The sequence below is a fragment of the Solanum tuberosum genome, unplaced genomic scaffold (assembly GCF_000226075.1).
Source record: "Solanum tuberosum cultivar DM 1-3 516 R44 unplaced genomic scaffold, SolTub_3.0 scf00092, whole genome shotgun sequence".
Lineage (NCBI taxonomy): Eukaryota > Viridiplantae > Streptophyta > Magnoliopsida > Solanales > Solanaceae > Solanum > Solanum tuberosum.
In genome coordinates, this window is record NW_006239019.1 from 933,176 (window position 1) to 957,528 (window position 24,353).

Sequence of the window (24,353 nt, forward strand, 5' to 3'; positions counted from 1 at the left end):
GCCAGAGGAAGTAGAAAGGGAAGGTGTTAGTGAGGAGTGAAATCTCACTGTTTTTTCAAATTCTCACTTTTTGTTTTTACTATGAAATGAAAGAATTGTTGAATTTAAATAGTGTTGTTTTAGTATTAATTATTCTTTGTTCACTTATGAATATGTGTTTCTGAGTATGTTGGAACTGGTTTTAATGCTCGGTGTATCAAAACAATTTCTCTACCTTGAAGTGGTAAGGTGTGTGTACACATCATCCTTTTTAGACCCAACTTGTGGGATTACACTGGGTATGTTATTGTTGTTGTAGTTATTTTACTCATTGCCCCAACCTTCCCTGTAGGAGCTGAATCACTAGAAAGATCTCTTCTTTTGTTTAAACCAAGTTTGTTATATGAGTAAAGCTATGTGAGTGTCTCTGTATACATCACTGCAAGTTCCTCTTTAAATTTATATAATCATAAGGCTGAACAAAAAAATACATCTTCTTTATACTCACTGTATTAGTGCCTCACCCTTGCATGATATTGAGAAGAAAACATGGTTGGTAATTCGACATTAAGGTGTTAATAATTGTGGATATTGCCTGCTCCTTGTGAGTTTTTAAAGAGGAACATCATTTGACTGAGTGTAGTTTTTTTCAGAATGGGAAGCTCTGGTGGTATTAACTATGGTTCTTACACTTATGAGAATCTTGAGAGGGAACCTTACTGGCCATCTGAGAAACTCCGTATTTCCATTACTGGGGCTGGAGGATTTATCGCTTCTCACATTGCTCGTCGTTTGAAGAGCGAGGGCCACTACATAATTGCCTCCGATTGGAAGAAGAATGAGCACATGACAGAGGATATGTTCTGTCATGAGTTTCATCTTGCGGATCTTAGGGTTATGGATAATTGCTTGAAGGTAACAAAAGGTGTTGACCATGTCTTCAATCTCGCTGCTGATATGGGTGGCATGGGTTTCATTCAGTCCAACCACTCGGTTATCTTCTATAACAACACTATGATCAGCTTCAATATGATGGAAGCTGCTAGGATTAACAGTGTCAAAAGGTCTTCTATCTTTGTTTTATGCTCTTTTGTCTTCTAATTATAGTAATTCAAGTTTAATTCGTGCTTAAGGTTTAAAAGTTCCAGGACTTGCTGCATTACTATATAGTTTTATTTGTCAATTTAGTTCAAATATATTCATTTGGTGTCTGACTATGATATTATTCAGGTTCTTCTATGCATCTAGTGCTTGCATATACCCCGAGTTCAAACAACTCGAAACAAATGTCAGCCTGAAAGAAGCTGATGCTTGGCCTGCAGAGGTTTGTTTCCTAAAAATAGAATGTTTCTTTACTATGCCATTTGATTAATTGCAAAGTAACGGTTTCTAACTTTTCTTTGGTTTTGTGGGTTCTAGCCTCAAGATGCATACGGCTTGGAAAAGCTTGCCACAGAAGAACTGTGCAAACATTACAACAAGGATTTTGGAATTGAATGTCGTATTGGAAGGTTCCATAACATCTATGGACCTTTTGGAACTTGGAAAGGTAATTTATTGAATGTCGCTGCTAACCAGACAAGTCATATTCTGTCTTTATATGGATTGTGAGAAGTCATTTTCTTAATGTTTTCTGCATTTCAGGTGGAAGGGAAAAAGCTCCTGCCGCTTTTTGTAGAAAAGCACAAACTGCAACGGATAAGTTTGAAATGTGGGGAGATGGACTTCAAACACGTTCATTCACCTTCATTGATGAGTGTGTTGAAGGGGTTCTTAGGTGAGACAGCCAAATCTTTATTTCTGTACACAATTAGAGCAATTAGTTACTACAAATAAGCACTAATTCTGAATTACTGGAGAAGTTTGTATGTGCTTTGACTGGATTCAATTATGAGAATTAGGCAACCCCCTTATATTGAACTTTTTTCTTTGGGAACGTGTTTACCGATAAGATTGAATTTCTCAAGGGGATCTTACTTGTTACATTGGAAGAAATATAATAAACTTAGCTATAGTGTATATAAACAAATCAATTTTAGTTGCTCAATATTACTTTTTAACTGTGGTTGTCGAATAAGCTTTTGTCTAAGTGGCTTGTTTTATTTATTACTCTTTATATAGATTGACAAAATCCGACTTCCGAGAGCCAGTGAACATAGGAAGTGATGAGATGGTCAGCATGAATGAGATGGCTGAGATGGTTCTCAGCTTTGAGGACAAGAAGCTTGCTGTCCAACACATTCCAGGCCCAGAAGGCGTCCGTGGTCGCAACTCAGACAACACACTGATAAAAGAGAAGCTTGGTTGGGCTCCAACAATGAGATTGAAGGTACCATTACGCTCTTTACTGCTGACTTCGTAAAATTCTTCCACATTTACTCTATCAGAAGTGACCTTGTCATTTGCATTTGGCAAAACTATGTTCTGTGCCATGTATAAACTAATGATCATTCTCCGAGTGCAGGATGGTCTGAGAATTACATACTTCTGGATCAAGGAGCAGATCGAGAAAGAGAAATCTCAAGGAGTTGATACTGCAACCTATGGATCTTCCAAGGTGGTGGGCACCCAAGCTCCAGTTGAGCTAGGTTCCCTTCGTGCTGCTGATGGCAAGGAATAAGTTCATTCCTTCTGTCATCATTTCAACTGGAAGCCAATCCCTCTGCTATGACATTGCTGCATTATGTATTATGGCGTCGTAGAAGATGTGTTAAGTTCTGGTAATTGTTGGCTTTTCTTGGTTTTAGTTTGAACATGTCAATGTAATCTATTACCCCTTGGTCTTGTGAAGGGGATGATAGTTTAATAGTATATTTATCAGTCGTTCGAGAAGATCTCAATGTGAGAATTGAATAACTGCCAGTGGATCCTCTCTTGTTTTTTTTACCTAGTTCAGGATCTTGCTGTTGATGATCATGTAATCAAAATTTTAATCTTGTTAAGGTTTATATGTAAGATTTCATTGCAAAGTTATTATTATCTCTTCATATAGTAATGAGATTGAAATTTTCTTAGAATACTGAATCTTCATCTAGATTGCAGAAAATGTCACTCTTCTATATTTAGCGAATTAACGTTAAACTTTTCATTTTTACCCTTGCTGAAATTATTTGCAACCACATAAATATTTTCGATTTATTTTAAATCACAAATTTCAAGAGTCTTTCTTTCATTCTTACATTTCATGCCTACAAATTTGTCTGAGTTATCACAATTATTGAACAAGATACCTTTTCTTCTTTCTTATTTGTTGAGTGGTCCTTGTATAGTAGTATCACATACGGATCAAAATTTTCCACAGGTCACAATTCATGCACTTTTTCAAACTACACATATTTCCTAATCTACTTTTTCAGTGTCTCAATAGCCAAATATTCATAAAGTAGAACAAGTGAACTAATTCCACGTCAAAAGTTGAGAAAGAAAAAATAATTCGCCTCGTATGTTTTTCTTAATAGTGTGAGGCCTATGAGAAATCTATACGAACTTAATTCAAAATGAATAATATTACACTATTGTCCGACTCAAAAAGATGTAAAAATCATAATCTACCATAAAAAGGTGAAAAACCACTCATCTACTTGATATTTTTATCCAATGATCAATTAGAAAATTTTATCTAAATTTCATAAACAAAGGCTGAATTACACGTTCCAACTCAATTATTTGCAATGTATTTTACGAAAGATACATGTGGTCCTTTAACTTTACATATAATTTGGGGCAGACACAAATTGGGTCTCTAGCTAATTATTGAGATTCTAAACCATAGTACGATGTGGTCCTTGTTTATTAAAAAGATCAGAACAATCAATTATGTTATTGGTAGAAAGTAATTTAATTATATTATTATTATATTTTTAAATCGTAACAAGCATAATAACTTGTTAATTTTTTTATATTATCCTTGTAAATAATTGAAAATTAAGACTTTGTGATTATGCAAAAAAACAAAGAAGATTAGGTGCAAATCATTGATAATGATAGGATAAGGTATAAGTTAGGAGAGAAAAACAGACCTTAGGAGTGAACATCACAAATTACTCTCATTTTTCACCTTAAAATAACAGGAGATTATCATAAGAAAAAGTCATTAAAAAATGAGATACAAGGGTTGAAATATCCTTCCATTCAGCGGAATAAGATTCTTCAAATTTTAATCATAAATTTTTTATTCGAGCTTGAAAATAGAAAAAATCAAATAAAAAAAGAGATTCTCTCTAAATAAGTTTTGCAGAAATTTAATATAAATTACTGAGGCTAATATCAGATAATTAAAAGAAAATAGATCTTTTTGGAGGGTGTCGGCAAGCGTAGGTGAAATAGAAGCTATAATGTGTTCCATGTGCCACAATTACATTGCAATTTAGCACACCAAATAATGAAGTTTTTGCACCGATTCCCTATTCCGTCTTCAATTTTTGCTCCTTAAATCGTACTCTCTTACTAGTTATTTATCCACTTTTGAATTAACATATCTATTAAGAAAATAATGATTGACATAGTGAGTTTACCATTTTATCTCTATCAATAAGTTATACATTTTTCAAAGTAATTAATTGAGGGTATAATAGGTAAATTCTTTTTGTCCTTTCTTGATTTGTTAAAATGGACAAGTAATTAGGGACAGAAAAATCATTTTGGCCAGAATGATAAAATAACATATTTTACACTATGTTATTTTACCTTTTTGAATATTTTTGTCCTTGTAACTTTAATACATTTTAATTAAAAATGGAAAAAAGATCAGTTTATTTTAAAATAAAAATGATATTATAGACTTTTTAAATTTTTGGCCTAATTACTAAAAAAGAAAAAGTGGACAAGTAATTAGGAATAGAGGAAGTAGTGAAATGGTAAGCACTTAATAATTACTCCCTCGCTTTTTAAGAAATTAAGTAAATTTATCATTGTACCTTATTTGTTGTGTTCTCCTAAAGTCATGTTTTCAATAAATGAACATGAATTAATTACTTAGCTTTTCTATGTTAGTCAAATGCATATTTTTAAAGCTAATAGTGTCATTTATGCATCAGTTTTGTAAACGGGCAAATATTAAAGAACATAAAGGGTCTAATATACCCCTTAACTTTGTCATTTAGAGCTGATATACCCCTCATTATGAAAGTGACTTATATATAACCCTACTTATATACACATGACTCACATATATTCTTTTCCTCTAACGGAAGTGAAAAAATTAATTTTAGTTTAATTTTTTAATTATTTTTAAAATATATATATATATATCCCATATGAGTATATTTAACCCTCCTCAAACATATTGTTTTTTTTGACTTTTTTATTGTTTCAACGACTAATTTAGATTTATTATTTTGATGGTCAAATTTATTTATGTTTCACTAATATTCTTGTAAAATTTATTATAGATGACCCAATTTTTTTCTTCAAATACAAAAACTAAATTACAATATAGCCAAAAAAATAATAATTTTAAATTATAATATAGCCACAGAAAAATAGTTAATTTTTTTTTTACACCAAGGAATGAAAGAAAAATATAAAATAAGAACAAGAAATTCAAATAATGATTAGCAAGTCAAAAATAATTTATGTATGAAAAAGACTAAAATATACCTTGAACTTTGCTAGAAGAATCATATATACTCCTAAATGATTTTTTTTAAAAAGTCAAAAATATAAATTTAAAACTAATTTTTTTCACTTCCATTAAATGAAGGGTATATGTAAACTCATTTTGTAACGGTAGAGGTATATGTGAGCCGTTTGTATAACAGTAAAGGTATATATGAGCCACTTTCATAACGAGGACATATAAGCTCCAAATGACAAAGTTAAGGGTTATATAAGACCCTTTTCCCTTTATTTTTTATAAAGACGACATATAAATATGATAGAATGAGGGAGTATGTGAGTGGAAGGTGTGCGGAGCTCTTGAACTATTAAACTACCTCAAAAACATTCATTCCCTTGGGCCTAGGTTATGAGTTATGTATGACCATAGATAATTGAGTTATGATTTTTTTTGTTTCACATTGTCAAGAAAAAGGTAGTTTTGATTATTATATTGACAGCTAATTAATATATATGGATTCAATCGAGAAACATACTCCATTGGTAAAATATATAGGAACACATTAAAAGTAAAGAAATTTAATGATAAGTTGAGTCAAAATCTAAGATAAATTTCATGGGATGAGTTTGTGAACTTTTCTGGAATAATTTTATATTGAGAGGGTGTATTTGAAGGCGCATCAATATACCTTCAATTGTCAAGATCATGAAAAGTTGGGTTAACTTCAAGTTGAGCTGCAAACTTCTCAAGGATCTCCTTCAGAAAAACCAAGAATTCGTCCTTCTCTGATGTTTTTGCATCAGTGTTTCCATTTTCTATAGCACCTAATACGGTATCATATAGAAGAATCACCACTTCATCATTCAGAGGTGGCAAGCCCAATGAAGCTCCATTTTTCTCGAGATAGTGTCGAATGACGTCTTTTGTACTTAGACCGTCTTTCTCTTCCTGCATTATCTTCTCTACTGTTTCGCTTAGTTGCTTTTCATCAGCCAAAATCTGCATATCATGGCCAGTTGAACAGATTAGAAAGACAGAGTAGAAAGAAAGAAAGATTTCAGCTTAGGTACAAAAAAATGAGTCAAGTAGCAACCTTTCTCAATTTGGAACCATTATTGATCTTGATTTTCTGCAACACAACCATAGGGTTCTCAGCAAGAACATCTGCCAGCTCCTGAAGCACAGGTTGAAGTAAATGTGCGAATTGGGCTTGCCCCAATTCATCCTCTCCTTCAGCTCCATGCCTCTTTAAAATGTCACTTAGTAGAGGAAACTCTGCTCAACAACAAATCTAGAATTCAGCGTAGGAATAGGCTGTCAATGAAATTTGATTGAGCTGCACAGAAATCAGCTGCCAAAGCTAGTATTCCAATCTTTTGGATTGGACTAAAAAAGTTTTTAGAATCATGCCATATAAGATGGAACAGAAGGGATAGCTCAAATGACAATGAAACAGTTAGTAGTTTTCAGAAAAACTAATAATATCATGATATTAGATTCTTAAGTCAAACACTGACGAGAAGAAATGATCTAGTCAAAAAATTCTTATTCAGATCATATAGCTCACATGCTTCTCAGTTAAAGTCTTTGAATCTTTAGTGAAGTGCATAAACACTATGAAACCTCAAGACAAAAATATATATGATTAATATGTATAAGATGGTGTCCGGACCTTAGAAGGGTGAAATATATAACTACCCTTTCATTTGACTTTTGAATAGTCGATGCATTGAATTGTAGCTAACTTCTCAATGGGTTATGCATTGAAATTATAATATTTAATCATTAAAAATAATAATAAGAAATATAAGAAGAATATGGACACAGACATCAATTTCTTATTAACTACTCGAAACATTACAAAATCAATTAGTTTTATTTACATTGTATGGAGTTATCTCTACAATGGAGATAATTACGACTTATATTTAAACTGTAGCTAAGCTTGGTATCTCTATCCTTACCAGAATTATGAAATCAGATGAAACTTTAAGATTCAAAGACAGGATTATATGATTAAGCTTGAATTCTGTGCACAGGATAACAACTGCAGAATGTAGGGTGTCTTGGATTGAACATGAAGCTGCTAACGCCCTAACAGTTATGGTGATGGGTGATTTATAAGAGGACAGCAGTGATAAGCAGAGAAAACAAAGAAATACCTGATCTTTTTATAAAAAAAAAAACCTATTTTGAAACCAAATTCAATGGATGGGTAAGTTGCTCACTCTTGATGTCAAAGCGTTTTGTTTCCATATAAATAAGAAGTTAAAAGGGCAAAAGGTCAAAAGATATATGTTGAGGATTACTGCTGCATTTTCTCCTAAGAAATAATATTTGCAGAATTTTGCATATGCTGAAACATATAATGTCAAATGAAGATACATATGAAAAGGGGTTTTTGAGAAAAGCTTCATCATTTGAATGCATTTGAATTTTTTTATTAAGTCATTTGAACACCTTCAATGATATCTAGCAATGATAGAGAATGAACGATCTTGTGGGATTACACTCGGTATATGTTGTTGTTGCTAGAGAATGAACGGTGTTTTGATGCTCTTATTGGGGAGGAGGGGAGCAAACCTGAAAGAGGAGGAATTCCCATTTCGACACCCATGTGAAAGAGAGCATCCCGTATTTGATTTCTTTTGATCTTTCCTTTATCTTCTGTGTCTAAATCTGTGAAAAGATTCTCAGCCAACATGGCAAAGTCATCTTCATCTTCCAAAAACATTTGAAGAGTTTTCCCATCCAAAATTGCAATGACTATAGGATCATCTGAACATGGATATAAGAAATCAGTATGATTTTTCATTTCATCTAATAAAATTGGATCACTGATAGAATGAACAGAAAGACAAGTCTAGCACTTAACTATCCAACCCAGCATAGAAGCATACAAAAAGACACCAATAACATACATAGCCAATTCAGAAAGAGCATGAAGTTCATATGGTCAAGGTTTGAGCATGTTTATTTTCCACAAATTGCAAGGCCATTCAAGAGTCAAGACATTATCCTCTTTCTGAGATTGTAATGTTTAGTTCAACTTCATCCAAAAAAACAAAAGAATTGCAATGTTTAGTTCAAAGAGAACTACTTAGTTCTTTTAACAGTTACTTGACTTACACTCTCCATAGGAAGCAACTTTCTAAAGTGCAACTACTTGAAAGGTTAGCTTCCAGTCCATTTAGAATTTTAGGTAGTCTTAGACTCTTGGCGCATCTTTGTTAATTTGGATGCACCAAAATCAACACAAGACATCTGATCAATCTGTTTAAGTGAGATTTGGAATATCAAAGAGTGAAGTCTAAGGCATCTTGTACTCTACATCAATAGAGCTTATTATCACTTGGTTTTGGATTTCCTATCTCATCTTAACTAGCAAAATACCAATCAACAACATCTCAATCTCAAACTAGCTGGGGATGACTATATGAATCATCTGTTAAAGCGCATATCATTCCAATACTTAGGAGTTCCATAAAACTTGAGATTCTCAAATCTTACATTTGGGTACCCATATATGTACAGAATTATTTCTTTCCCCGTTAAATAATAAATAGAGTTAAACAAGGCAAAAAAAGATTCTCTGCTAAGGCCAAGGTTTTGGTGATTAGAGTAAGACTTCATAATTGCTGTCTCAATAAGTGACTAGACTGAATAGTAGAGTAACCTGAGGTCTTACAACTCACAAGAAACAAGCAAATTAATTATAGTCCGCCTTGGTCTTGGGTGTAGCAAGTTGAGAAAGCACAAAATGCCCCCTCACCACATCTGTTACTAAGAAAACATGCATGAAGAATGATTAAGTAAGAGCTATCCAACTGTCAGTATCACCTAAAATTTCCATATCTAAGAAACTGTTAGATAACTAATCTGATTATCTTATTGGTCAAGCAAAACCAATAGTATCTCCTCTTCAATTTCATCCTCATTGTGCTTCTTTAAAATGTGATACTTGATCTTCAATCGCGTGTAATTAGTAATTACATAAAAATTTCTTGTTAGATTCCTTATCCATCATACTTGGAATTAGCTACATTCACGGAACCAAAATTGTCATATTTCACTTTCTAGTCACAAATTCACTAGAAAGACTGCCAAAAAAAAAGGTTCACAAACTCTATTACTCCATTTTTTTGAGACAAAATGTACTAATTTATGTCCACTTCACCTTGACTGGTACATTGACCCCGGAGCAATGACATTCAACAATTATTAGTATTTCTTCTTAAATCCGACTTCTTCCACTAAAGTGAAAATGACCTAAAAATTATGTATCACTGAGATTCCGACTTGACAAATATAACAAGTATCTAAATTTTTCTCCCCGATAGTTTGATCTTTCGGTCAATTACCAATAATTTCATGCTAGTACAATATATGAGTACTTCTGAACAAGTCAACACACTTACCTTGGAGTTCATTCGCAATGGCGTCGACGTAATTCCGGAGCACAGACAAGGCGTTTTCACGATCGAGCTGTTCACGGCGGAATTCAAGGTCATCGGAGACGCCGATGCGTTTAAGAGCGGCGGACTTGAGAGTATCCGGCAATGAGAAGCCGAAGAGTGATTCTGAAACTTTCGATTCTGCGACGTCAAGAAGCTGAGCACCAGTTACTGAACTGTCGGCCGGCGACGGTAACGATAGATCAACGGCTCTGAGCTGTGTTCCGTCCAAAATCGTCAATCCTCCGTCCGACATTTTCCTGTTAATGTGAGAGAGGAAGTCTTGAATTGGCGGAGAGTATAAGAAACGAAAACGCGTAGTAACGTACCGTTGTTTGACTTGACGCAAATATGCTTATGACTTTTTTTCCAAGTTTGACTAAGTATTTAATTATTTTATTTTTAATAACTTCTTTTTGATATCCAAAATATCTTAATCAAAATAAATTTTCTAACTTCTTCTTCACTCTGTATTCTTTTTTTTTTCCCCCTTTATACATATGTTTCTAAAATAAAATTGTAAGTGTATTATAATCATTCTAACAAATATACTTAGCTTGCTAAAGTTTTTTAAAAATAATAATCAAGATCATCATTGTTTATTAACAGTTCCAATACTATCATTCAAATATGTAGTTATTTATTTATAAAATTAATTTCAACACTATAACATATTTTTCAACGCTTAAACTCATCAATTAATTATAATTAATTAATCTTAACACTCTAAATATAATTAATAGTATATATTTAAGGAAAAAATGTATAAAATAGCAAACTATTAATTCAAATAAATTATATAACCATAATTTCATTTAATTCTAATCCATAGCAAACAGTTTATCACTCGCCTCTTTCTCCAGAAATCTCGCTCGCACTCTCCCTTGCCTCTCTCACTTTATACAAACACAAATGTATAAATTGTGTTTGTGTTTGTATAAAGCGAGAGAAAACTGTATATACACATACAACTACCGAGCTCTTTGTCTTATACACTTATAATTATATAATACAAATCTTCATCTATCCAGTTCTCTTTTGCCTTTTTCTCTTTCTCGCTTTATACAAACACAAAATCACAAATTATACAAAATACAATGTATAATTTGTGTTGTATAAAGCGCACGCAAGAGAGAGATTTGCCAAATGTTTTAATTCAATTCAATTGTATACAAATTCAAATTTTATACAGATATACAAACACAATCATTGATACATATACATAATAATTACATATATACAATTGTCTAGCCAATATACATATACAATCGCCGCACTTTTTATACAAATGAGATGTTTGCTTGCGATTTATACAAATGAGATGCTCTATAGCAAACATAGTTTGCTATGGAGCGCAAATAGCAAAATTATAGCTATAGAGCGTTAATATGAGTTTTATGTTTGCTAAACCTAAAATTTACTCATTTAATACAAATAACTAGTAGGTTGGTGTCCGGAAATAATTCTACGCCTTTACATACTAACAGAGCTAGAATGTAGGAAGCCAACTAAATTAAAATCCAATAAAATTTTCAATTCTTAAATTCAAAATACAAGTAAAATTCTCATATGATCATTTAACTTAATGAAATTATGTAATAAAATTATTTATGTTATTTTTATATTAATAAAATCACTCAATTTAGTAAAATCGTATAGTAAAATCATTTATCCTCTTTTAAGTTATTAATCAGAAATACACTTAAACTATCATTTATTAAAGAAAAAAAAATCATACATCAACTGTTCATTGTTCTTTTTACTTAAAAAAAGTCTGTCCAAACACGCTTTAATTAGTTTTCTCTTAAGTTTGTATGAAATAAATATATTTTGACCCAATTAAGTAGGCTATTTTTGGATGACCATTAATATAGGTAAATTTGGTGAATTTTTCATATATTTTTTGGGGTATAATATTTGATATTTTGGTGTTTCAACTTTATATTATTTGTTACACTGTTTCAATGTATGAATAATGTTACATTAGAAATGACGTAACTATTTATACACCAAATTAATTTATTTGACTGTTGAAATAATTAAATTTTTATTTCAAATTTATCTTTAGTAAAATATCTCTACACATTCTTTAATGTGTAGAAATACTAGATACCATCATAAACTACCTAATAATAAAGTAAATTTTATCTTAATCTGAATCGTTGGATGAATTTCATCTTAATCTTAATTGTTAAATAGATTTCATACTTATCTCAAATTTATCTTTTTAAATTAAAATATTTTTACACCTACTTTTAATATATAAAAATGAACATAATTTAAGTAACTCCATATTTTCAATCCATTTCAAAATCAAATCAAATGTACTTATTTGTCTTCTAAAAATGAATAATAATAATGATGAAAATTCCTCCTCCTCCTCCTCCTCCTCTTCATCATTTTTAGATTTATTTGATGATCATAGTGCAAAAGAGCAACAAGTAATTATGCAAAATATTTGCATGAATAACTATATGTTACATCATTATTTGCAAGAATATCAAAATATTGAAGTTTCTAGCGTTGGGGAAAAATTGGTAGGGCTTCCCTCCAAAAAACCCCAAATTGTAAATTCCCTCAAAAACCCTAACTCAATTAGCTGCTCGCTTAACCGCATAGCATTCTCCTCAGCCGCCTCTGTAGCTCCCAACGCTCCGCTCAATCAGGTAAGTTTTTGTCATTCTGCTAGTTAGTTTGACTCTTGAGAAGCGAAATATGATAAGTATTTTGGGATGTAGGGAGTAGAATTTGATTTTAGGCTCAATCAGTAATAATTTTTCCATGTATATGACTTAGGTATATTCACTTCTCGCTAATCCTTCAAAAATACTTTAAGCATCGCAAATTCTACGATATTATATCAAGTGGAAGATCCTAAGTAGTTTAGAGAACGCCTAAGGGCATCTCCAATTCATAACATCAAATTTTACACTAAAATGGTGTCAATCAGCACAGTGACACTATTCACACACTAAAATAGTGTTGTGTTGGAGCCCAAAATACTAAATTTTACACCAAAATAGGATTTGCGAGCTATTGCATAGGAGCTAGTGCGGGTTACCTCTCCTATGTGGTTTGCGAGCTATTGCATAGGAGCGGGGGTTTTACTTTGTGCGCACCAAAAGGTTTGGTAGCAGCTGCGGGTTTTCCTTGTCATAAAAAAAGATAGGATTTGGTGCAAAAAATAGTATTGGATTGGAGATGGTTTATGTTCCTTTCATTGGTTGGCTAGTAGCACACAGATTGAGAAGTAATTGAACAGAATGTACTAGTTGGAGTACAAGTGCTTCTTGGTGCTGTAGTGAAATTTCTGTCTTAGGCTTTTACGGAGAAGTAGCACTGTGCTACTGCATATATGATAGAACAGCAACATACTCAATATAGTTCCACAAGTAGGGTATGGGGAGGGTGGGGTGTAGACAGACCTTACTCCTACCTTTGTGGTGGTAGAGAGGTTGTTTCCGTTAGACCCTTGTCTCAAGAAAAACGTTTTTCAGAAAATGGTTGAAAGAAATGCTACTGCATATATGATACAAAATTAAAAAGCAGACTTCATACGGATATGTATTTAATAGTACTTTCTGTTGGATCTTTCCAATATTTATGTTCTGTTTGGAGGCATTGGGGCTTGGTCCATGATGGAACTGGAAACAGTTATCTGGGCTGTTTTTTTTCATACAGAATGTGCATTGCTTGTCAATTGTGCAGAGATGGGAATGAAAACAGTTTTCCAGTATTTACTTTTCGGGTTTCTCATTAAACTGTTTGGGATGTATTTTAATATGGGGAGAAGAAAATCTTGATGTGCAACTTATCAAAAAAAGTAAATCTTGATATGCCTGTTTGAAGAAATTCTATTCAGTATGTAGGTTGACCTAGTTGTAGTTTTCGGCAAAGCGGACAGTTTGGAGTTCCTTTGATTATGACTTGTGTTAAGACTTAAGACGGAACCTTGCCTATTTTTGAAGGAGCAGAAATGGGGAAATGATTTTGGTACTTTAAGAAGCTGGGAAATGGTTCTTCTTGTTCCTTTTGTTTACAGAACCAGAAAGAAGCTCTTATTCCATTGAGTTGCGGGAAATCATCTTGTCTGGACCTTCAACCTACCCAAGCCCATCAGAAATGAGTGTCCTTTACAGTGGAGGAATATATTCTGGATTTCTGGCTTTTCCTCTTCCTTATTTGTAATGTAAGACCACCCTCCTTGGGGATTGGCCAATGTGTGAAAGAGTAGACCACAAGAAGGATTTGACATCAGTGACATGAAGAATGTGAAATACGTACTACTCCTTTTAATGTTTTTTGTGGTGTGTTTTCCTTTCTGCATATTTTTATATGCTCTACTTGTTTGATTAAAAACGAATGCCCCATGTAGATTGATTCAGCACTCAAATGTTTCATGTAAGGTAATCATGCACGTGCAATATGTCCACATGCTTGAAAATCTATTTCGTTGAGTGTTTTATTGGGTGTACACTTAAAGGTTAACTTTCACATCGCACACAATATCTTTCTTTTTTTTAATTATTGGTAACACTAAAATCTGGATTGAGGCGAGGACTGAAATTATGCAGGAGACTATGAATCCTCAAATGCAAGATGCATTATCCTCTCCTCAAGTTAAAGCAACATTTCGCCTTGGATCAGAAGCATACTCTGTTGAGGCATGTAAAGGGATTTTATCTGAGCAACTGATATCTATGAAAGAGCAAAGCATGACCATACTGAAGGACTATATCACCAAGCATAATGTTCCAAATGAAGTCCCTGATGAACCAGAAGAGTTTTCTTCAGAAGATGATGGTGAAATTCCCGAGCAGCCCCCTGTAAAATCCAAGAAGCGCAAGTAAATCTATTTTCTTCCTCTGCTTATGTCTTTGTAGGGTTTTTGTATTTTTATGATGGCTGTTAACTCTCTCTTACATGGTGAAAATTGTAGTTGATAAAGATGTGGAATTAATTGCCAGTTGCCATTACTTGAGATCAAGGGAACTCTTTTAGTATTTTACAAGAGTGTGATGTGAATGCTTGGTGAAAGTTTCCATATCTCTTTAATTGGACAATTTTTCTCTAGAATGGAGTCTAACAAAAGGCCCTTTTGTTTGTTCAATCTTTTTATATTTTGAGGAATGTATTCATACTTCATATTTTGGTTTTCTAAATGATTGATCAATAGTCACTACAATGTTACGATTGTGCACAATTTCTCCATTGCTGTCTCGATTTCTCCTGTTTATTCTGGGTGACTAAAGTGGTCCTTGCAATATATTGGAAGAAAAATAACATGTAGTTCTACTGAATATTATCTAGTTGAGTCTCATCTTTCCGCTAAGAAAGCCATACTTTCTTTACAAACATGCTTCGGCTAATGAAGTCTTAAAAGTTTTGCACAGGCTAGAAGCAAAGTATAGTGTAACCTAGCCATAGAGAGCACTTTCATACCATTTGGAGTTCACTCAAAGTCTTTGAAACAGCTGATGGATACTCATCAGCATCATATGCAGAATTAACCTGGGTATTTTCATATTTCTCTTCATCATCCCATAATACATATGCTTCCTCTCCATGGATAGCGTCATCTCCAATTTGCAGCACCCCTTCGTCCAACCTAAGAGGCACTATCAACTTGATGAACAGACAGACCAAGCTTGTCGTGACAATATTTAGACATACTATGAATCCGATACCAGCTAGTTGAGCTCCCATTTGCCGTAGCCCAGCTGAGGTCCGGCCTGTCTGCAAACCATAGGCTAGGCCGATGTACCTTTCCCATTCAGGTACGAGGTAAAATAGCCTACAGAGTTTTGGCACAGCAAAAAATCCAGTGAGGATACCGCCTAAAATCCCCGCTAGGGCATGGGTATGGAAGACAGATAAGGTGTCGTCGACATGCCTTAAGAGCTTGACCTTCTTGTGAAGGATTGTCATTGTGTACCATGGAACACTTCCTGAAATTAAGCCCATTAGGATGGCCGCCCAACTTTGAACAACTCCTGTAGGTAGTGAATCTACTGGTTAGTCTAGCATGTCAAAATTTATACCCAGTCACTGCACTAAATGAGAACGTACCTGCACCAGGGGTGATGCAAACAAGGCCGGTGATCATGCCATTAACAGCTCCGATCACAGAGGGTTTGCCAGAAACAGCAATATCTAGGACCAGCCAAGTAAGGAGGCTGGTGGCGGTGCAGACATGTGTATTCAATATGGCTAAGGAGGCGTCAGTGCTGGCAGTATAAGGTGCTCCTCCGTTGAACCCAGTCCAACCCATCCATAAAAGGCCGGCGCCGGCTAACATCATGAGAATGTTGTTTGGTGGAAACCTCTCTCTGTCTTTGTCCAGCCTGGGACCTACCTGTTATAATATTAATATTGCCATGCAACATTCCAAGTTATGATCAGGACAAGAAGATCACCTCAAAGTAAATCTAGAGAGAGTTGAAGTAGTAATATTCCACTTTAATGGTTGTACAGAGGGGAAGAGGGTCTTGTGTTAGCTTCATGCTTTCGGGTTCGAGCCCTAGTATGGAGAAAATCTTGTTGGTAGTGCCACCCCACATGGCCTTGCAGTGCGCGATTAGGATGTAGTCGGTGCGAAAAATAAAAAGAAGAAACTTACCCAATAAGCCGCAGTAAATCCAGCAACACCAGAAGAGAGATGAATAACAAAGCCTCCTGCAAAATCAATCACTCCTAGCTTGGACAGCCATCCATCTGGGCACCAAATGCTAAATGTGCCAATGGTATACGAAAAAGTATGCCACAAAGGCACGAACAACATCCAAGCTATAAAATTCATCCTCCCAAGAAGAGCCCCAGCGATCAAGATTGGCGTAATGGCTGCGAAAACAAACTGAAAAAACACCATTGTTGCTGTGGGGAAGTATCCCAGAAATGCTTGTCCAAGAAGATACTTCTCATCCAAGGCGACAGACGGTTTTCCCCAGAAGGCCACGAGCTTGTCACCGAATGACATCCGGTAGCCCCATCCAACCCAACATATGAGAACGGAGGCAAAGGCATAGAGTGCCATGAAAGCGGAATTAATTGCCCATTTCTTCTTCACCATGCCACCATAGAGAATGACTAAGCCGGGCACACACTGGAGCCCGACTAGGGTGGCAGCCGTGAGCTGCCACGCGTTGTCACCTTTGTTCATCCATTCCGGACTTGCCTCGTCTGGTGATAAATTTGAGGGAAGTTCCATTAGTGATAGCGTTCCTTGCACGATTACTCGTGATTCAACTACGTACTGGAGCAACGAGTGCTGTTTTTTTCTCTTTAGTTCTTTGTAATTGTTACCTATAACTATATGATTCAGAATATGATGGGATAGTGACTGTCTAAGAAATAAGCAAATGGCTTTCGATTGTTAGTTTAATATGAAGTATCATATGTGCTATTTGTGTCTTTTCTTCAAGAGTGTAAGTGATGCCATTGCCGGCTTCGGTTTAGCTAGTTGGCCTGCTCTTGTGTTCCAGTATGGATTATTAAAATATAATTCTTTAAAGAGATTACGGTGAAAAACACATTTAAACTATTGTACTTTTTTTTGCGAGTGTCACATATCAACTATATGTTGTTCCGTTTTTCTACTTGAACTATTACCATCTATGTATTCAAACACACCTAGATGAGTAGACAGTGATAGTTTTGATAGGAAAAGGGAACAAGAAACAGTTGGAGGGGTGAAACTCGCGAAAAAATGATAGTTCAGATGTGTTGTTCGATCACTAACTCTTCTACGAAAGGAACATAATGTAAGTGTACGTAATATAAAGGAAAATCACAATGAAAGGACTAAGAACAACAAAAGAAAAGGAATCAAGAAATTAAAGAATAGGAAAATTTGAAATTAAATTCAATGATTATCTTCCGTTTTCATGGGTTTTTTTTTTAAACAGAAAAGTTTTATCATTTTTCTCAAGAATATTCATCGCTCAGAAAAAAGAAAAAAAAAGAGTTGCTAAATATTGGTTGAACTCCTTTTAATTGTAAGAATAAATAATTTAGTTATACAAAAAAATTCCTAAGCATGCAAATTTCTTCTTGATAAACTAATCTATTTTTTTTAAAACAATGAGAAGATTATAATTATAATTAAATGAATTAAAAAAACCTATTATAAAAAGAAAAAAAAGACTTTAAGGACATGACATGTCAACTAGGAGAGAAAGAAGTTTTTGAAGTGTTAACTGTTTTTAAAGAAAACTAGTAATAGTTGAGTGATATTTTTATTGAATAAAAGTGATATTTGAAAATAATTACCAAAACTTGGATGACCATTTAGAAAATTAGCATCACAGTTTAATTCCTATAATACTTATATGGTTAGAGATATAAGTTCAATTCATCTCACACAAGTTATGTCCGAGCAAGACATAACTTATTTTTTACAAAACTTATATAACTAAAGATAAAATTTTAATTTCAGAACCCACAAAATTATATGCCTTAACCTACATAACCTATATTTGTAATATACTAGACATAATATAGAAGTTTAGTCGACATCAATCATTGAAGAAGCTCATTTTGAATTCGCCATTCCATTGACTAAAAAAGGAGTAACCAATATTTTCAAAAGTTTTGACGAAAAAGGATTGAATGTAACATCATAAAATGATTTAAATATATTTCTTATTATACTTTCCATTTAAATATATCATTTTTGTTATATTTTTTACATAAATTTAATTTTAATTCTGACTAAAAAATTATGTGTTAAATTCATAATCAAATAATTCACCTCTAATTTTAAATATCCATTTTATTTTTTAGAAATTCACATGCTTAACTCGACTTGCCTTGACCCATTTTCTTTTCTTTTTCTCTTTTCAATACCCTAAACTTTAAAACTCTGGCACATTAAATTTCTTTTTTTTTTTCCTTCAATTTTTTAAAAAAGAAAGTTATATTTTTGGATGCATCCTTTTGCAGTCTAAGCTTTCAGCACTCCACTGATCTTCGTTCAACTCCTAAGCTTTCTTGCTTCTTGTAAATAGACAAATAGCATATGACATATAGTTCAAATGGTGAATTATAAATTTGATTAGTAGTTAAAAAAATTGTGTGGAAATACATAAAATGCCTCTAAAGTACTCCATCCGTTTCAAATTGAGTAACATGCTTTGATTTGATATGAAATTTAAGTAAATGATTTTTTTGTTAAAATTTTATTGTCTAAAGTTAAAAATTGATTAAATATATTAAAATACTTTTTTACCATGTAGTCTAAAACATGTTAGTTGCTATAAAAAGGAAAGGATCATTTTTTTTGAAACTTATTAAAATAAAATATAGATCAAATAAATTGAAACGGAAGAAAATAGTACATTTTTGCGCCTTACGGCCTTTAATTATGGGTTCTATCACCTCCTTAATGTTGTTAAAAATTGATAGATCATACTTTAAAACTTTGTATTAAAAAGAGAAGACGAAAAGAAAAAAAATGGCTCGGGTCAGATTAAACGGGGTGTTGTATTTAAAATTGAGGGCGAGTTATTTAATTTTGAGTTTGACACGTATTCTTTCATGGAAACTCAAAATTAAAGATAAGTCTTTTTCTGTCGTTATATTATGTCAAACATAATAATTTGTATAAACCTATAAGAAAAATAGGATACGAGGTAGAGCTACTATGAAAAAGTTATGATTGTAAAATAATAAGGAAATATCAAATGTAAAAAGAAAATGTTAAAGGTAACGACACAATCACACCAAATCAATCATTACATAAAATGAGACATGTTGTTGAGTAGTATTATCTAACTATAAATTTAATGATATAATATAATAGAATTTAAATAACAATTAAAATAAATATTATATTTAAATGAATAGTACAATACAATACGATGCAAAATTGGGGGAAGTTATTTAATTTTGACAAGCCCTTATGCGAAGTAGACTGAAAATGATAGTTGTAGTTGCATTAACGTAATCGTTTTCCTAATCGCTCTTCTCACAGGGAAAAAAATGGCGGAAGTGTATAAATACCTCCATAGAATCACTACAAATTTACTCAATTTTAGTGCCCTAAAAGAAGAAAACAGTAACGAGAGTTTTTTTTTTTTTTCTTCATTTGAGCAATGGCGGACGCATTTGAGATGCCTAGAGTAAAGTTGGGAAGCCAAAGATTTGAGGTAAAAATTAGAAGCTATATGATACATGTTTTGATTTGTATTTATTTAGTGAATTTTTAACTCATATAAATAACTAGCATCTATACCTTCACAAGCAAAAGGTAGGGTAAGAATGTCGTACACACTATCCTCCTCTTTAGACCTCACTTATGAGACTACACCGTATATATGTTGTTGTTGTTTAATGCATATAAAGGGTCGAACCAAAGTGATATGGTTAGGTGAACCCATAAGTTGTACATTAGATCCGCCCTTGTGACATTGTATCCAAGATATTCACCTTATATGCATATGTAATATTTATGCATCCAAGGTGTGGGTGGCTTAGTGATAAATGAAGTGGTTGAGAATCCAAGGTTGGTGACAACTGAGACAAAAAAACACTAGGTGATTTAATTTTTCCCATTTGTCCTAGTGTTGGTGGACAAAGTCACCTGATATGTCAGCAGAGGCGTATCCAAGGAGGGGTCACTGGGTTCACGTGAACCCATGCTCCCCTCCCGAGATCATATATAGAGTGTTATATTTTTGAAAAATATTGAAATATAGATGTGTGAATCCATACGAGTATCATATAATGCGATGATGACTGGGTGCACCTCTCTACGTGAGGTTAGAAATTTGAATTTTATATTCATCTTGTTTTATTTTTCTTTGTAAAATTAGATAACACACCTCTAAATAGTTATTGGTAACACTTTTGACATTTTAATTAGTTTTGGACCTATAATATTAATTTTAACGATTTTCAGTAGTAAGAACCTAAATGTCCAACCAATAAAATTTATATCTTAGATCAACCTTTTTGTAATAATGCACCCATCATTCTAAAATCCTGAATACGCCTCTGTTAATGTGTGGGAGGTGATAGGTATCTTATGGAATTAGTGGAGGTGTGCGAAAGTTGGCCTGAACACCAATATTTATGATTTTAACTGAAAGCCATGAATTATAAACCCATGGAATCCTTCTTGATACGTTGCTAGATTTGTTGTTTAAACAGTCACTTACAATTTGGATAACCAAGTGAAATCCCACGAGTGGGGTCTGTGAAGGGTAGTGTACACAAGACCTTACTCCACATTTGGAGGTAGATAGGTTGTTTCCAATAAACCCCAACTCAAGGAAAAGAAAACAAAGCCGTCTGGGAAAAGAAATACTATATAAAGCATGATAAAGCAATTTGAAGAAATCTTTTATAATTTGAATCAGAAGCTAAATCTCATGAGCTTTTCCCTGTGAATTTAGTAGATAAATTTTACTCTGAACGAAGAAGGACGTTCTACCCTTTCCAAAATGGATGCAGTAATGTGCTTTTTAGCTGTTACTTCCTTTCTGCAAAATTGTTTATTTCGTAAGGTAGTTTTCATATGATTTTGATGTAATGGTCATTCACACCATGTTGAACCTTTGTTTCTAGGTCTCTAAATTAGGTTTCGGCTGTATGGGGCTCACTGGAGCCTATAGTAGTCATGTTCCTGAGGAGGAAGGGATTGCAATAATCAAGGAGGCTTTTAGTAAAGGAGTCACATTTTTTGACACATCAAATTTTTATGGCATGGATCATGCAAATGAATACTTGGTCGGGAAGGTAACTACAGAAAATTGGTTTCACACGTATCTTGATCATCGAAAGATGCATTTTTATTAGCTGAAACATCCATTACACTTTCCATGGAATGTTGTATAAACAAAACAAAGAAAATGGAGTACAAGATGGTCTTCTGTATTTTTCCAGCTTGATGATTCTCGAATCCTCTTAACATGATAAAACAGTGAACATATAAGATATAATAAACTTGTATATGCATCAATAATAGAAGTTCATGTGTAAAACCACCATGTTGCATGAACATTCATACGAAAAATAGAGAAAGGTGGAGGGGGAAGAGGCGTGAACAGAGGTTGTGCTTGAAATCTACTCATCTTTACTGGGTTTAGTTCAAAATTATCTTATTGCAATCCTTTACATTACTTGTTAGCCATTCAACTTCAGCTAATCTTTGTGATCCATATAAGCTCTCACTTGTTGAGGCTGCTACTATTACACTATTTGATGAACACATTAAAGATGTGGCATGACTATACAGAGATTTTTTTTTCTTTCTCGAAATGTTCCATATGCCTTTTCGAATTGGTGTACTGTGTGAAGTAATGGAATGCCAGTAGACCCACTACCATTCAATTAAAATAGCTGCTTGATTTTTCTTAAGTAGTCCGTAATTCGTTTAAGAATTTCACTGTTTCAGGCATTAAAGCAATTGCCTCAAGAAAAAATACAGCTTGCTACAAAGTTTGGTATTTGTACTATGGAAGAAAATAAGATGACAGTAAAAGGAACTCCTGAATATGCCCGTTCCTGCTGTGAAGCTAGCTTAAAGTGCCTACAAGTGGACTACATTGATCTCTACTATGTGCACCGTATAGACACAACAGTGCCCATTGAAGAAACAGTAAGTGATCTGCCTATATATGGTTCAATTTTGGTACCTTAGTGCACATAATATTCATTTGCTTTGAGTAGGAATGCCTGCATTCCTAATCAAGATTCTTGCTTTTACTTTTCCCGTGAAGCTCTTCTATCTCTACTATTTCTTATTATGGTGAGTTGTATTACAGATGGGAGAACTCAAAAAATTAGTTGAAGAAGGTAAAATAAAGTATATTGGCCTGTCTGAAGCTCACCCGGAGACGATAAGGAGAGCACATGCAGTTCATCCTATCACCGCTGTACAGCAGGAGTATTCTCTATGGACGCGTGACATTGAGGATGACTTAATTCCAGTTTGCAGGTTTCTCTACACTCCATTACACATTTTGAAAACAAAGAAAAAAACCTTGAAATCAAATACAGGACATGCATTTGGACTTTCTACTAGTTAGTGTATTTTGGAGTACTATTTAACAGAAAACAGGCACATTCCTGCTAGATAATTATGAACCACTAATGACTAAACAGAAAGTTAATGGATTGTGCGCGGAGAAATTTTCACTTCACTTTTTATACCCTCATTCTATCTTTATCTACTAGGGAGCTTGGAATTGGGATTGTTTCATATAGCCCTGTTGGACGTGGGCTTTTAGCTGGAAAAGCAGTTGTTGAAAGCTTGCCCGCCAACAGCTTTTTGGTAAGAAAACAAACCATTGTTTATTTTACTCCATTAATTCATTGATGTTTCATTATTATTAATATTTTTTTCGAACTAAATCCATTTTTCATGGTTTTGATTCTGGATTCGTTTACTTTTTATTAGACTACACAACCTAGGTTTACTGGAGAGAACTTTGAAAAGAACAAATCTATATATTTTCGTATGGAAGGAATATCCAAGAAGCATGGATGCACTCCGGCTCAACTTGCTATTTCATGGATTCTTCACCAAGGGGATGATATTGTACCTATTCCTGGTAAGCAATTCTTCTCGTAGTTTCACTAATATAAAGATGATATTAGAGTACTTGTACAGAAATGAGTAGCACTCACTTGTGCTTTGATCACATGATGTTGTGAATACTGAGTTAGTCTCTTGCCTGTTATTATAGGTACAACAAAGATAAAAAATCTTCATGATAACATCGGCTCAGTGCGAGTAAAGCTCACAGAAGAAGACATAAAAGAACTTTCTGATGCAGTGTCCGTCAGTGAAGTGGCTGGGCAGAGATATGACGAGTTTCTTTACAAGACAACATATAAGTTTTCTATTACACCACCCCCAACCAAATGATCAATGTTGTGTTATGGCAAGTGCAGACTTGAACTTGTTTGTTTCTCTTTTTTATTCTTAAATCTATTGACATATGATTCCTCTCTTTTTGTACTGCCATATTTGAATAAAGGATATGTCTGCTTGTATTTTATCTCAGTCAAAATGGAAATCATATTAGCTACTCCATATTGTTTTTTTAATTAATGTTATTACTTGTGGAAATCAAACAGTGGCTTTGTGCCATTGGGTTATGGACTTATGGGTCTTACGATCACAAGTTGAAACTTGAAAGCACGAGCTTTGATACTTTGGGTATTAAAAGAGAAAGAAAATAGGTCGGATCAAGTTAAATGACTGGTTTTAAAAAAAAAATTGAGGGCGAGTCATTTAATTTTGACTTTTTGAGCTTTAACACTTGTTTTTCCGAAAAAATTGAGGACAAATTTAGGATGAAGTATAAGGGAATGGTTATATTAGAATGTAAAGTATAATTGGAAGCATTGAAAACACT

General features: G+C 33.6%; 5 protein-coding genes across 7 annotated transcripts in view; 3 read left to right on the forward strand and 2 right to left on the reverse strand.

Annotated features, from left to right (window-relative positions):
• LOC102577923 (NAD-dependent epimerase/dehydratase family protein-like protein) overlaps window positions 1-2,996 on the forward strand; it is a 3,844-nt gene extending 848 nt beyond the window's left edge. Inside the window, 7 exon segments of one of the 2 annotated variants that reach the window (NM_001287843.1) lie at window positions 633-1,043; window positions 1,210-1,303; window positions 1,399-1,528; window positions 1,624-1,756; window positions 2,101-2,308; window positions 2,444-2,567; window positions 2,569-2,950. In NM_001287843.1, the coding sequence (NP_001274772.1) occupies window positions 634-1,043; window positions 1,210-1,303; window positions 1,399-1,528; window positions 1,624-1,756; window positions 2,101-2,308; window positions 2,444-2,567; window positions 2,569-2,681 (1,212 nt within the window). In that variant the 5' untranslated portion in view covers window position 633 and the 3' untranslated portion in view covers window positions 2,682-2,950. 2 annotated transcript variants of the gene reach the window in all.
• A 3,057-nt stretch (window positions 2,997-6,053) lies between these two features.
• LOC102584392 (uncharacterized) lies at window positions 6,054-10,323 on the reverse strand. The gene is made up of 4 exons (XM_006347688.2): window positions 9,955-10,323; window positions 8,120-8,314; window positions 6,630-6,811; window positions 6,054-6,535 (listed from the first exon to the last, which is right to left on the reverse strand). Exons 1-4 carry the CDS (start codon window positions 10,244-10,246, stop codon window positions 6,227-6,229), a joined length of 978 nt encoding a protein of 325 aa, XP_006347750.1. The 5' UTR covers window positions 10,247-10,323; the 3' UTR covers window positions 6,054-6,226.
• A 2,020-nt stretch (window positions 10,324-12,343) lies between these two features.
• LOC102584732 (uncharacterized) lies at window positions 12,344-15,100 on the forward strand. The gene is made up of 3 exons (XM_006347689.2): window positions 12,344-12,656; window positions 14,565-14,836; window positions 14,930-15,100. Exons 1-3 carry the CDS (start codon window positions 12,438-12,440, stop codon window positions 14,931-14,933), a joined length of 495 nt encoding a protein of 164 aa, XP_006347751.1. The 5' UTR covers window positions 12,344-12,437; the 3' UTR covers window positions 14,934-15,100.
• Window positions 15,101-15,154: 54 nt separating this feature from the next.
• On the reverse strand, window positions 15,155-17,361 carry LOC102585044 (ammonium transporter 3 member 1-like). The gene is made up of 3 exons (XM_006347690.2): window positions 16,610-17,361; window positions 16,060-16,345; window positions 15,155-15,983 (listed from the first exon to the last, which is right to left on the reverse strand). Exons 1-3 carry the CDS (start codon window positions 17,195-17,197, stop codon window positions 15,427-15,429), a joined length of 1,431 nt encoding a protein of 476 aa, XP_006347752.1. The 5' UTR covers window positions 17,198-17,361; the 3' UTR covers window positions 15,155-15,426.
• Window positions 17,362-19,873: 2,512 nt separating this feature from the next.
• Window positions 19,874-24,023, forward strand: LOC102586273 (perakine reductase-like). 2 transcript variants are annotated; one of them, XM_006347693.2, is made up of 7 exons: window positions 19,874-20,135; window positions 21,556-21,726; window positions 22,385-22,588; window positions 22,755-22,927; window positions 23,167-23,263; window positions 23,390-23,543; window positions 23,679-24,023. In XM_006347693.2, the coding sequence occupies exons 1-7, from the start codon at window positions 20,082-20,084 to the stop codon at window positions 23,858-23,860; spliced, it is 1,035 nt and encodes a 344-aa protein (XP_006347755.1). In that variant the 5' UTR covers window positions 19,874-20,081; the 3' UTR covers window positions 23,861-24,023. The 2 variants fall into 2 exon arrangements, with proteins under 2 accessions (XP_006347755.1, XP_006347756.1); XM_006347694.2 differs by lacking the exon at window positions 21,556-21,726.
• The last annotated feature ends 330 nt before the right edge of the window (window positions 24,024-24,353 follow it).

What these genes read in the sequence shown, in the direction of transcription:
- LOC102584392 (XM_006347688.2), bottom strand. Translation starts at nt 10,246, where the DNA reads ATGTCGGACGGAGGATTGACGATTTTGGACGGAACACAGCTCAGAGCC. An exon ending in GGGAATTCCTCCTCTTTCAG is followed by an intron (nt 6,812 to 8,119) that starts GTTTGCTCCCCT and finishes GTTGTTGAGCAG; the next exon opens with AGTTTCCTCTACTAAGTGAC. An exon ending in ATGGTTCCAAATTGAGAAAG is followed by an intron (nt 6,536 to 6,629) that starts GTTGCTACTTGA and finishes CATGATATGCAG; the next exon opens with ATTTTGGCTGATGAAAAGCA.
- LOC102584732 (XM_006347689.2), top strand. Translation starts at nt 12,438, where the DNA reads ATGCAAAATATTTGCATGAATAACTATATGTTACATCATTATTTGCAA. An exon ending in CCAACGCTCCGCTCAATCAG is followed by an intron (nt 12,657 to 14,564) that starts GTAAGTTTTTGT and finishes GAAATTATGCAG; the next exon opens with GAGACTATGAATCCTCAAAT.
- LOC102585044 (XM_006347690.2), bottom strand. Translation starts at nt 17,197, where the DNA reads ATGGAACTTCCCTCAAATTTATCACCAGACGAGGCAAGTCCGGAATGG. An exon ending in GATTTACTGCGGCTTATTGG is followed by an intron (nt 16,346 to 16,609) that starts GTAAGTTTCTTC and finishes ATATTATAACAG; the next exon opens with GTAGGTCCCAGGCTGGACAA. An exon ending in TTGCATCACCCCTGGTGCAG is followed by an intron (nt 15,984 to 16,059) that starts GTACGTTCTCAT and finishes CACTACCTACAG; the next exon opens with GAGTTGTTCAAAGTTGGGCG.
- LOC102586273 (XM_006347693.2), top strand. Translation starts at nt 20,082, where the DNA reads ATGGCGGACGCATTTGAGATGCCTAGAGTAAAGTTGGGAAGCCAAAGA. An exon ending in ATGAATACTTGGTCGGGAAG is followed by an intron (nt 21,727 to 22,384) that starts GTAACTACAGAA and finishes TCACTGTTTCAG; the next exon opens with GCATTAAAGCAATTGCCTCA. An exon ending in TGATATTGTACCTATTCCTG is followed by an intron (nt 23,544 to 23,678) that starts GTAAGCAATTCT and finishes CTGTTATTATAG; the next exon opens with GTACAACAAAGATAAAAAAT.